Consider the following 12773-nt stretch of genomic DNA (forward strand, 5'->3'; position numbering starts at 1 on the left):
TCAGGGACGAATGAGAATTCACCTCTTCATCTCTTCATCTCTTCATCTCTTCTCCTCTTCATCTCTTCTCCTCTTCACCTCTTCATCTCTTCATCTCTTCATCTCTTCATCTCTTCTCCTCTTCATCTCTTCATCTCTTCATCTCTTCATCTCTTCTCCTCTTCATCTCTTCACCTCTTCTCCTCTTCATCTCTTCTCCTCTTCTCCTCTTCATCTCTTCATCTCTTCTCCTCTTCTCCTCTTCTCCTCTTCACCTCTTCATCTCTTCATCTCTTCTCCTCTTCACCTCTTCACCTCTTCATCTCTTCTCCTCTTCATCTCTTCATCTCTTCATCTCTTCTCCTCTTCATCTCTTCTCCTCTTCATCTCTTCATCTCTTCTCCTCTTCTCCTCTTCATCTCTTCTCCTCTTCTCCTCTTCACCTCTTCATCTCTTCATCTCTTCTCCTCTTCATCTCTTCACCTCTTCATCTCTTCTCCTCTTCATCTCTTCATCTCTTCTCCTCTTCTCCTCTTCATCTCTTCACCTCTTCATCTCTTTATCTCTTCTCCTCTTCACCTCTTCACCTCTTCATCTCTTCACCTCTTCTCCTCTTCATCTCTTCACCTCTTCTCCTCTTCATCTCTTCTCCTCTTCATCTCTTCACCTCTTCATCTCTTCTCCTCTTCACCTCTTCACCTCTTCATCTCTTCTCCTCTTCATCTCTTTGGTTGTTGAGTTGGAGTAAAAACACATCAACATGCAGTTACTCGTTGATAACTTTTGAAATAATGATTTATTTATGGTTTTATTTACTTATGAATCTGAGAATTAAATAATATATTAAAGTGAAAACAATGAAATCACCACAAATTCAAAAAGAAAACCGTTCATGAACAGAAAAGACGTTTATAAAAACGTATCCATCAGTTTCTAAGTATGAAAATGTCTCAGTTTGTCTAAACAGTTCAAACCTGACGCCAAGAAAAAATTGTTTAAGATCAGGATTCGTTAAGATCGGGATTCGTTAAGATCGGGATTCGTTAAGATCGGGATTCGTTAAGATCGGGATTCGTTAAGATCGGGATTCGTTAAGATCAGGATTCGTTAAGATCGGGATTCATTAAGATCCCCTTCCTCCTACATCTTCTTCTCCTCCTCCATCTTCTTATTCTCCTCATCTTCCTCCTCCTCCTCCTCCTCCTCTCTATCTCATGGAAAAGTTGAATCTGTCGACGGCGTCGTTCATTATTTATTTGACTGGAGCAGAGACACGATCAATAATCCTTCTGAGTGATCGTCTGTTGTTCGATGCTCTGAACTCTCCTCACGTCACCTGATCACCACGACCTCTTGTTGTCATGACGATGTAACCTCAGACCATCACCTCCCTCCGTGATTCTGTTTGTTTCTTTGAAATGAAATGTGACGTTTGACCCCGTCCGTCCATCTTCTTCTTCGACTCGTTCACAAACACGGCATGCCGACGGACGCAGGGTGCGGACTCCACCTACTGCTCGGCTGTTTGACCTCTGACCCCCAGGTCGTATTTACTCAAAAATCCAGTCAAACTTTTCGCACTGTGCAATGTAACGCAGCGTAGGATGACTTTTTAAGTCGCGACCGCTTTCAGCTCCTCGTCTGTATCCGAACTTTGTAAATACACGTTGACATTGAGAAGCCATATTGTCGTCGTGCTGACGGCCTCGCTAGCACTCGCTGTGGATTAGGACACTTTGGTTTAGATATTTTAGAGCGAAAGATGTCGACTCGACTGTTTTATTTATTCTTTTCGTCCTCGTTTCTGTGAATTTTTTGGGGGCTTTGCTGCGGCTGAATGTTGCTGCCAGCTCGCCGACCAATAGCTGTACATACTGTCCACTTCCTGTGAGGTTTTGGTCGTAGTGAAACTTTGACTCTGTTTACACCTGCTATTAAAATGTGTTTCAGGTAATCAGATTACAATCAGACAGACTGAGTAAACAGGAAGTAGTGGTGTTGTTCTTCAGATGCCGGAGGTCAGCGTGAAGAAGGAAACACGGCAACAGCTTCAACTTCTTCTGTCTTAGTTTGAACCAATCAGAGGAGGACGTGACGTCAGCTGACTCAGATCTCCGTGTGGACACATGTTGACTCCAGCTGTGGATCACGTATGTTTTAATTTCAGCTGTAAACTGAGTCACAAACATGTTTGTATCATTCGGAGGCGTAGACACAAAAATAAAGATGAGTGAAACTCATTTTGATCGTCAGTGTCTGTTTTTACTCATTTCAAGTTAAAATTTCCAGGATGTTTAATAAGATGAAAACTCCTGAACGGAAACAAACATCTGGATTCTACTGGGGATTCTACACAGATGTTTAGAATATGTACATTAAATTATATGTACATTTATACATTAATACGCTTTAATTCATTTATTCAATTCCCTTTACAAATATGGAAGACAATTTCTGCTAAATTCTAAAATAAATAAAACAGAAAGGTAATGATAAAGAATGACACAATAAGTAGATATTAATCAAAAGAAATGACAAAATAGGTTTATATATACATAGATGTAGATATTTATATAGATTTATGTAATCGAGATATTTCCTACTGTTCCCTGAACGCAGCACAGGTATTTCCCGCGGCCGCGCCCCCAGGTGACGGGCTTTAAATAGACCGGAAGCCGCAGGTGAGAGACAGACAGAGAGACAGAGACAGAGACAGAGAGAGACAGGTGAGGACTGAGAGAGAGAGAGAGAGACAGACAGAGAGACAGGTGAGGTGAGACAGAGAGAGGTGAGACAGAGAGACAGGTGAGGACTTCGAGAGAGACAGGTGAGGACAGAGAGAGAGAGAGAGACAGAGACAGGTGAGGACTGAGAGAGAGAGAGACAGAGACAGGTGAGACACAGAGAGACAGGTGAGACAGAGACAGGTGAGGACACAGAGAGAGAGAGAGGTGAGGTGAGACACAGAGAGACAGAGACAGGTGAGAGGCAGCAGGACACCGGGGACAGACCCCATCTTGTCCCGTCTGTCCCTCACCAGACCCCGGCTGGGTACCGACCATGTCCCCGCTGAACAGCACCGACGCGCCCCCCCTCACCGAGCTGAGCTTCGAGCGGCGGTTTGACGACACAGGATCGATCCTGTGGATGAAGCTCAACTGGTCAGTGACGTCATTCACCTCGAACCTTCACTGGACTTAGTTTCATGAGGTTATATTTACTTATTTTATATTAAACATTATGTTACGTCAATTTTGTGTTCGTGTTGCCTGGTTCCCGGTTGTGTTTCGGCATCGATCCGGTGAACGAACCGGCCGTGGTCATGACACAGTTCCACCTGAACCGGTTTGTTCGATACTGAAGCTGAGAGCTCGGACCCACACGAAGCAGGAGGCTCAGGAGAGGTTCTGTAGAAGGTTCTGCTTCTACAGAACCTCAGCACATTGAGTTTGAGCCGAGGTTCGTCATTTAGGAACCTTTTGAATTTAAGGTTTAATTTAATGTCTCAGGTTTGAGTGACGTGCTGGAAACAGGTGAGTCTCAGGTGGATGACGTCACACCTGTCACATTCCAGCTACACAGCTTCAGCCCCGCCCACAACTGATGATGAAACCGAATGAAATTGTTCATTATGTAAAAAAATAATATTTTTAAACAAATCATTTTATTATAATATATATATATATATATATATATATATATATATATATATATATATATATATATAATCATTATTCACAATGAAGCTGTTTAACTCCTGATATAGAAACTACAGTTGTGACTAAGTCACAGCTTTGATACGTGATAACAGCATCATGGTATTAATTAAGTTAATTATTCAATTAATAAAAATAACTCATTTTATTCATCTTCAACTTTTTAACAAATTAATTCAAGTTAAAATACTAATTAACCAAAACCACTCGTGTTGGAGGATTTCTGTCGTTCGTGCAGAAATAAATTAACAATTTTAGAGGATTTGATTATTTACATGATATTATCATGTGTTCATTATTGATATTATTATTTAAGGTTTTAAATATCAGTTTTCTTCAGTTTCAGTATTTTATTACATCTCTTTGAATTGTCAATGTTTGTAAAACTAAAGATTGAGTTTGTTAATGAATAAAACAGTTTATTAAAATAATCTTATCCTGGAAATCCAACATAAATAAATAAAAACCGTTGAGAACAGATGTATTTTCAGTTCCTACTCTTGTCAGTTAAGTGTGAGTGTGTTGTCATGACGATGTCTTGGTACGTTAACTGATCATTTAGTTAATGAAGACACGTCTTGTTTTTTTTAATCTTTTTCCTGCAGGAACAAATCCTTTGTGTTCTGTGCTCTTTACGCCGCCCTGGTGTTGGCGGGGAGGAACTACATGAGGCCTCGACCCAGACTGAGCCTGCGGCTGCCGCTCGTCCTCTGGTCGCTCAGCCTCGCCCTCTTCAGGTGAAAAGAGACGTGAACACTTTAGTGTGTGAATCATAAACTTCAGCAGTTTGTTCACGATGTTCGTAGACTCCGTGTCCAGAGTGAAGTGAAGCCTGAAACCTGTCTTCTGTGTAGTGACCAGCAGGGGGCGACTCCACTGGTAGTTTCTATAGATTATGATCATTTAGAGTCAAACAGACCATAAAGCACCGGATATATTGGGGTGGATACCACAGTGTGATTGACAGCTAGTACCGACTAATGGGTGCAGGTGTAGGTGGGCGTGTCCTCGAGCTCTTAGTCAGGCTCCACCCCCTGCTCGTCCAAGTATGGTTACTTCTGGTTTTAAGAATACCAGTGTTTATAAACGTCCCCTCCGAAAACAACACACGATCAAACTCAGTAACTGAGTAAAAGTACTCAGTTACTAAATACCTTCACTCCATTACCTTTACATACCAAACATCTGTAAACAAAACCTCTGATCAGCTGATCAGGTCTGACATCATCAGTGACCAATCAGCTGCTGATCAGCTGTGACGCTGCGTTCAGGTGTCGTTCTTCAGATCGTAACTCGGAGAATCACAAAAGAAAACTTTTCAGTCAGTTAAAAAAAGTCTCTGATCTGAGAAGATGTTCTAATGTGTTCTCATACGTTCCACCATGTTCTCGTGTGTTCTGTCTGTGTTCCACCATGTTCTCATACGTTCTCCTGTGTTCTGTCTGTGTTCAGCATCATTGGTGCGGTCCGTACCGGTTCCTACATGTTCCACATCCTGAGCAGCAGTGGGTTCAGGAGTTCTATCTGTGATCAGAGCTTCTACAGCGGACCAGTCAGCAGGTTCTGGGCGTACGCCTTCGTCCTCAGCAAAGCTCCGGAGCTCGGTCGGTTCTTCTCCTCGTTCTCATGTTCTCTGTTCGTTACATGATCATTTTTTCTCTCGAACTTTTACTGGGTTTTAAAAATCGGAGAAGTTTCATCTTCACCAGATTCATAAATGCTGCTTCTATTTATTTGTTGTGTTTATTTGTTTGTGTTGCAGGCGACACAGCGTTCATCGTGCTCAGGAAGCAGAAGCTGCTGTTCCTCCACTGGTACCACCACATCACCGTGCTGCTCTACTCCTGGTACTCTTACAAAGACATGGTGGCCGGCGGCGGCTGGTTCATGACCATGAACTATGCCGTGCACGCGCTCATGTACAGCTACTATGCGGCGCGCGCCGCCGGCCTGCGCGTGCCGCGGCCCTTCGCCGTGCTCATCACCAGCGCTCAGATGGCTCAGATGGCGATGGGGCTGACGGTGTGCGGGCTGGTGTACGGCTGGATGCAGCAGGGCGACTGCCACTCGCACGTCAACAACCTCGTGTGGGCGTCGCTCATGTACCTCAGCTACCTGCTGCTCTTCTCCAACTTCTTCTACCACACCTACCTGCGCCGCCACGCCCCCGCCAAGACCGAGTAGGAGGGGCCAGGAGGACGGATTCAGTGACGTCAAATGAACGATAGAGGAAACAGGAGGTCACATGATCATCCAAACAATCACAAACAGTTTTATGTTGATCAATGAGTCGATGATCAGTTGATCGATCGAGTTTCACCAACAAAACTATTCATGAGGCGAAGGAAGGCATCTGATTGGCTGCTGGATGAGTTCACGACAGTTCCTCTCTGTATTATTGTCATTTATTTATAATGTTTGTTATGTTATTGTGTTTCTAATGTAATTGTCGGTGTGTGATTGAGTTTCTGTCGGAGTTTGGAAGAAAAACGATGACGACAGGATTCTGGATGAAAACATCGGTCATTGAAGTTTGTGATGAAAAAAATATTTGATTTATTGTTAATAAATAAAGTTTTAAATATTTATGCTTCATGTTTAAATTTTTTATTACAATAAGTTTCATTGAGTTTAAACAAAACAAACTGTACGTACACACGTGTATACATTTATATTCAACAGCTGAGTTTGTATAATGTATATAAACATTCACCCCCCCTTTAATGGACTGTTTGGGGGTTAAGACCTGGTGTGTGTGTGTGTGTGTGTGTGTGTGTGTGTGTGTGTGTGTGTGTGTGTGTGTGTGTGTGTGTGTGTGTGTGTGTGTGTGTGTCAGGGTTGTTGTTGCTTCATCTCCCTCCAGCTCTTCCACAGCAGCAGATCTCGACTCTTCCCCAGAACAACGACACATCGTGGTAACTTCAACCCGTTAAACTGCCCCACGCCGTCGTCTCGGCCCATCGCCAGCAACATGGTGACGTTACCTAGCAACCAGAGACGGCATCAGTCAGCCAGCGGCTCCATCAGGTAAGTTAAACAGACAGGTGTGTGTACCTGTGTGATAGGACGTCAGCTCCTTCCCCCTCAGACTGTTAACGATGTTGCTAACAGCGACAGCGGCGTGCAGTTGGGCGTGGTACGCCATCTTTGGCTCTTTGACGTCAGTGCAGTCGCCCACGGCGTAGACGTTGGTGAAACCCTGAACCTGCAGGTGCTGGTTGACCTTCAGAGCGCCGCTGTCGGCCATGCTGGCGGCTGTGAGAGAAAACACACCAGTCTATGGCTGCTGCGGAGTGACCTTTGACCTCAGAGTCACACTGAGGTCACACTGAGGTCACACTGAGGTCACACACTTACGTGCGTTTCCTTACAGAAGCTGGAGTCGTACGCTGCAGAGTTGACCTTTTGTCCAGTGCAGCAGACGATCAGATCCGTGGACAGAGTCTGTCCTCGCTCCGTTGTCACCTCCATGTTCTTGTTGGTGACGTTGAGCTGCAGCTGTGACAGGTTGTCCACTTTCTCACCTGTAACACACACAGACAGGTGTGTGTTACAGGTGTGTGTTACAGGTGAGTGTGTTACAGGTGTGTGTGTTACAGGTGTGTGTGTGTTACAGGTGTGTGTGTACAGGTGTGTACAGATGTGTGTGTTACAGGTGTGTGTGTACGTGTGTGTGTTACAGGTGTGTGTTACAGGTGAGTGTGTACAGGTGTGTGTGTACAGGTGTGTGTGTACACACACACCTGTACACACACACCTGTAACACACACAGACAGGTGTGTTACAGGTGTGTGTTACAGGTGTGTGTGTACAGGTGAGTGTGTACAGGTGTGTGTGTTACAGGTGTGTGTGTACAGGTGTGTGTTACAGGTGTGTGTGTTACAGGTGTGTGTGGTACAGGTGTGTGTGTGTTACAGGTGTGTGTGTACAGGTGTGTACAGATGTGTGTGTTACAGGTGTGTGTGTACGTGTGTGTGTTACAGGTGTGTGTTACAGGTGAGTGTGTACAGGTGTGTGTGTTACAGGTGTGTGTGTGTGTACAGGTGTGTGTGTGTACAGGTGTGTACAGATGTGAACGTACCCAGCAGCAGCTCCACTCCTTTCTGCAGCAGAACTTCTTTGGCCTGACGTCGGACGCTGGGCAGCAGCTCCGGGTCGGCCAGCCCGATCCTGGAGTGAATCAGAACCACCTGAGAGACGGGAAGAGGAAGAGGAAGAGGAAGCTATGATGATGAAGAACACGACAAAATACAAATCGATTCAAAGTGAAAAGACGTAAATTTATCCTGTGACCTTCACAAAAAGTTCATCACCTTCTTCTCTGGATGCTCCGTCTTGATCTCAGCAGCCATCTCCACACCGGTGGACCCCCCCCCCCACCACCAACACAGAGTCTGCAGCCTGGACCTGCACACACACACACACACACACACACACACACACACACACACCAGTTAATGACCTGACCTCTCTTCAGATCCTCAGTGTTCGTCCCGTCACTGAACCTGTTTAGTGAAGTCCTCATAAGCCCGGACGCCGCTTTGATACGACGCCTCCGTGTTAAACTTCCCAGGAAACGGTCCATCGGTGCCGGTGCACAGGATGAGGTGAGAGAACGGGACTTCCTGCAAACAAATAAACGACTGATCATTGATTATATTGACGACATTTGCCCCAAACCGTTTTCTCTGAGTTTGGCTGTTAGCAGAGGGTATATGTTAGCCTAGCTTAGCACAAAGACTGGAAGCAGCTGGGAACTGTCCTCACCCTGCCCCCCCGCAGGACGACCGTCTGTCTGTCCACGTGGACTCGTTCCACTCGACCTTGAACGAAACTGTCTCCGAACGTGTCTGCGAACGGGATGAAGGTTCTCTGAGCGAAGCCTGGAGACGACAAAGGTCAAAGGTCACACAGGAAACATTCATATTTTATATATTAAAGATGTTGTTTAAAACCTCTGAATCACAATATGTAACATTAATCAAAATAGATATTTAAATAACGATGAAAACAAAAGTGAATTTACATTTAAAATCTAAACAAATATTTCAAAAGTAAAACCAAATACTCAAAATGTACTTTTTTAAAAAGCTGCGAACTACTGAAGAGTTTGAACCACAAACTTTGTAGAAATGATTTATTTAAATAAATCTTCTGTCACACTCATCAATAAATAAATTCAGATCTGTGAAAATAAAAACATTCAAATGAAAGTGGAAAATATTTTTTTTATAATTCAATAGAAAAATAGAAAAATGCTCATATTAGCACTAATCATATAACTAATAGTAAAAACTAGTTAGTGGTCTAGTTAAGTTTAGTTACCGGGCTGCACCGACGCTCGCAGCGACGCCACATTGTGATGAAAAGCGTCTCTGGTGTCGATCAGAGTGAAGTTCAGGGCCCGAGACTTCAGCTGCTGGGCCGCCGCCACGCCCCCGAACCCCCCGCCCACAACCACCACGTGCACGCTATCCACTGACGACACCTGACCGCCCATTTCTACACACACACACACACACACACACACACACACACACACACACACACACACACACACACACACACACACACACACACACACACACACACACACTATCACATGTAACCAGTATGTTTTATGCTGAAAGGGACAGAAAATACTAGCCTGTAGGATTTAGTGACATCTAGTGGTGAAGGTGCAGATAACAACCACCTGAGTTACCCAGGACCTTCACTCATAATGGAGTATTACTATACTCTAATATTTATACTTTAGCTTGTAATGGAGTATTGTACTGTGGTATTACTTTTACTTTGGGAACATTTTATTATTATATATTATGTGTACAGGTTGATGTAATCCAACACTACTTGTAGTGGTGAAAGTAACTAAGTACTCATGTAGCTGATTACAAATGAGGGTACATGTGACACTTTGTTATTGACGCGCACGTGGAGCTGATCGATAAGTTGATTGACAGTTCTGACAGATGATCAGCTGATTCGGATTCAGGATCGAACGTGTGGCATCACGTGGCCTCAGATACACTCACCCGCTCCTCGCGCGCTCCTCGCGCGCTCCTCGTTCACCGCCGCTCGCTTCCGGGTTTGGTGGAAGTGAGGGGAAGAGGGCGGGGCCATACTGGTGCTGCCTTCAGGTGCTGCAGGAAATATTTGATTCATTTTGAAAAATGTTCAATTCCTGGATAGAAACGTTCAAATATTAAATAATAAAACTGATAAAAATATGTGTGAAGATAATTCTGACATCAGGTTAAAAAAAATGTCTTTCCACGGAATATAAATTGTGACTAAAATGAACAAGGGAATGACGTGTTCACGTTCACAGTGTCGTGACGTCAGTTAGCAGGCGTCTCTGTGTGGCAGCGTCCTCCAGCGGCGAAGCTGCAAACTGCACCGTCACTTTTTATTTTCTGACTCATCAATACCCAGAAGTGACACAGGGACAGCCCGGAAGTTAAAATAGATATCAAAATAAAACTTAATTATTACAATTTATAACTTTAATTAAACAAGATTATAAAGGTAAAGATGTGAAGCATCAGCATCAATAGATCACACATGTAATAACTGTGTGTGTGTGTGTGTGTGTTGCTGGTGCAAGTTCAACGATAAAACAGATTTGTCTTTATATGTAATACACACACACACACACACACACACACACACACACACAAATAAGTAAATTCAAACATAAATCTGTTTATTTTGGACACAAAGAAAAGCTTCTCTGCTTTTACTGTGAAACGTCCGAGCTGCAGTTCCGCCGGTGTGTCCCGGTGTGTCTGCTGGTGTCGGTCAGTCGGTGGCTGCTCCGTTAGTTCATGTCGGTGTTTTAACGGAGAAGGTCCGGAGCACGAGAGGAAACATGGAGGAGCCGTGAAGAAGAAGAAACACGTAACTAACGTAACTAACGTAACTAAACTAACTAGTGATAGTTACCGGAGAAGTTTTTCTAACGTGTTGTATGTTGTGTTGAAAGATGTATTGAAAGATGTGTTGTATGATGCATGTTGTGTTGTATGATGCATGTTGTGTTGTATGATGCATGTTGTGTTGTATGATGCATGTTGTGTTGTATGATGCATGTTGTGTTGTATGTTCGTGTGTCCGCGGAGTCTCGAGTCTTTTGTCCTCCCGGCTTCGTTCCCATGGTGAAGCTTCATCAGCTCGCGAGACTCTCCGGAAAGAGCCGAGAGCTGCTCGGGGTTTCCCGGCGAACAGTCACGTTACTTTAAAGTTACTTTAAAGTTACTGTTACGTTTCAGTAAAGTTTAAATAAAGTTTCAGTAAAGTTTAAATAAAGTTTTCGGAAAGTTACACAACAATGAACTTGTACTTATGATCACAGGTTAACTTCAGGTTCCCAGAGAGAGAACACGGAGTTGATGTTGTGATGTTGTGATGTTGTGATGTTGTGTTAACAGTCGTGTGTTAAACAGTGTTGATCTGTGGTGAATCTGAAAGAGATGATGGTGAATCAGTTTAATGGGGGGGGGGGGTCTCAGCTTCTGTTTCTGATCCAAAGCTTTTATTGTGACACAAAGAAATAATCAACTTTATTATAACAGTCAAAATCACAGATTTATTTTGACAGTCATTAACCACAGGAAGTGGATTTGATGGAAGCTTTTATTTTGCAGGTTCTGATGTAACCAGGTGGCTGTGAATGTGATCTGTAGGATTTGATTGGTCATTTAGTCCATTCACCATTTGTGATTTGTGGTTATTCAATTTCAGAACTCCCATCATTCCTTGCAGTGAGGCAGTAACTAGACTCAGAGCTGTGGGTCATGTAGAAGTGATGAAGAATTTCATGACTCTGGAGAAACTATGACAGAATGTGAAAAGAAAATAGAAGATGTCCGAGAACAGAACCCTGAGGAACGCCTCCAGTGTACAGAGCAGCGTCTCCTCAGTGAAACGCCGCTTCACTGCATCCTGTGTTTTGCTCCTACAGGTGTCGGTGTGGCAGCGTGATGCGTCGGGATGGAGGAGGCGGAGCACAGCCACCACGTCGCTCAACTGAAGGCTGAGTTCGATAGCTGCGACACGACGGCAACCGGCTTCCTGGACCGGGAGGAGCTGACGGCGCTCTGCCACAAACTGCAGCTGGACGCTCACCTGCCGCTGCTGCTCAGCACGCTGCTGGGAGAGCGAACCTACGCCAGGGTGGGTGTGGGGGTGTGTGTGTGAGTGTGTGTGGGTGTGTGTGTGTGTGTGTGTGTTTCTGTGTGTGTGTGTGTGTGTGTGTGTGTGTTTCTGTGTGTGTGTGTGTTTCTGTGTGTGTGTGTGTGTTTCTGTGTGTGTGTGTGTGTGTGTGTGTGTGTGTGTGTTTCTGTGTGTGTTTCTGTGTGTGTGTGTGTGTGTGTGTGTGTGTGTGTGTGTTTCTGTGTGTGTGTTTCTGTGTGTGTGTGTGTTTCTGTGTTTCTGTGTGTGTGTTTCTGTGTGTGTGTGTTTCTGTGTGTGTGTGTTTCTGTGTGTGTGTGTGTGTGTGTGTGTGTGTTTCTGTGTGTGTGTTTCTGTGTTTCTGTGTGTGTGTTTCTGTGTGTGTGTGTGTGTGTTTCTGTGTGTGTGTGTTTCTGTGTGTGTGTGTGTGTGTGTTTCTGTGTGTGTGTGTGTGTGTGTGAGCGTGTGTGTGTGTGTGTGTGAGCGTGTGTGTGTGTGTGTGAGAGCGTGAGTGTGAGTGTGTGTGTGTGTGCGTGTGTGTGTGTTAGTGTTTGTGTGTGTGTACTGATCCATATTGAGGTTTCTTGGAAGTTTCTGTTCCTAAAATAAAATGTAAACGGGAAATATTATATATATATATAATATATATATATATATAATATATATATATATATATAATATATTATTAATGAAATACTCTTTACTCTGTTAGAGTGAAGTAACAGCAGTTACTGGATCCATATGTTTCTATTTAAAGTAAAATCATGTCCCTCAGGTGAACTTTGAGGAGTTTAAAGACGGCTTTGTCACCGTCCTGTCTCGTTCTCTGGACTTCTGCACATCGGAGGACGACAGCAGTTACCTGGAGCCAGGTGAGACATGAGGGGGGGGGCTGTCCTTGTTCAC

General features: G+C 44.1%; 3 protein-coding genes across 4 annotated transcripts in view; 2 read left to right on the forward strand and 1 right to left on the reverse strand.

The window, feature by feature from the left end:
* The first annotated feature begins 2671 nt into the window (after positions 1–2671).
* On the forward strand, positions 2672–6012 carry LOC117775799 (elongation of very long chain fatty acids protein 6-like). 2 transcript variants are annotated; one of them, XM_034609243.1, is made up of 5 exons: positions 2911–3140; positions 4301–4432; positions 5148–5299; positions 5458–5902; positions 5936–6004. In XM_034609243.1, exons 1-4 carry the CDS (start codon positions 3040–3042, stop codon positions 5877–5879), a joined length of 807 nt encoding a protein of 268 aa, XP_034465134.1. In that variant the 5' UTR covers positions 2911–3039; the 3' UTR covers positions 5880–5902; positions 5936–6004. The 2 variants fall into 2 exon arrangements, with proteins under 2 accessions (XP_034465133.1, XP_034465134.1); XM_034609242.1 differs by having other exon boundaries at positions 2672–3140; positions 5458–6012.
* Positions 6013–6471: 459 nt separating this feature from the next.
* LOC117775798 (apoptosis-inducing factor 2-like) lies at positions 6472–9745 on the reverse strand. Its single transcript, XM_034609240.1, is given in 10 exon segments — positions 6472–6679; positions 6750–6950; positions 7067–7219; positions 7777–7885; positions 8009–8071; positions 8073–8102; positions 8201–8320; positions 8463–8578; positions 9021–9197; positions 9731–9745. Coding segments are annotated over 9 exon segments (1119 nt in total). The 5' UTR covers positions 9196–9197; positions 9731–9745; the 3' UTR covers positions 6472–6527.
* Positions 9746–10470: 725 nt separating this feature from the next.
* The window catches only part of LOC117775573 (ninein-like protein), a 29222-nt gene continuing 26919 nt past the window's right edge, over positions 10471–12773 (forward strand). Inside the window, 3 exon segments of the mRNA XM_034608876.1 lie at positions 10471–10604; positions 11659–11870; positions 12643–12739. Coding sequence (XP_034464767.1) covers positions 11688–11870; positions 12643–12739 — 280 coding nt within the window. The 5' untranslated portion in view covers positions 10471–10604; positions 11659–11687.

Source organism: Hippoglossus hippoglossus, chromosome 15 (genome assembly GCF_009819705.1).
Source record: "Hippoglossus hippoglossus isolate fHipHip1 chromosome 15, fHipHip1.pri, whole genome shotgun sequence".
Taxonomy (NCBI): domain Eukaryota; kingdom Metazoa; phylum Chordata; class Actinopteri; order Pleuronectiformes; family Pleuronectidae; genus Hippoglossus; species Hippoglossus hippoglossus.

Bases quoted from the DNA above. Each gene is read 5' to 3' on its own strand.
- LOC117775799 (XM_034609242.1), top strand. From the start codon at position 3,040: ATGTCCCCGCTGAACAGCACCGACGCGCCCCCCCTCACCGAGCTGAGC. The intron at 3,141-4,300 runs GTCAGTGACGTC...TTTTTCCTGCAG, and splicing joins CTGTGGATGAAGCTCAACTG to GAACAAATCCTTTGTGTTCT. The intron at 5,300-5,457 runs GTCGGTTCTTCT...TTTGTGTTGCAG, and splicing joins CAGCAAAGCTCCGGAGCTCG to GCGACACAGCGTTCATCGTG.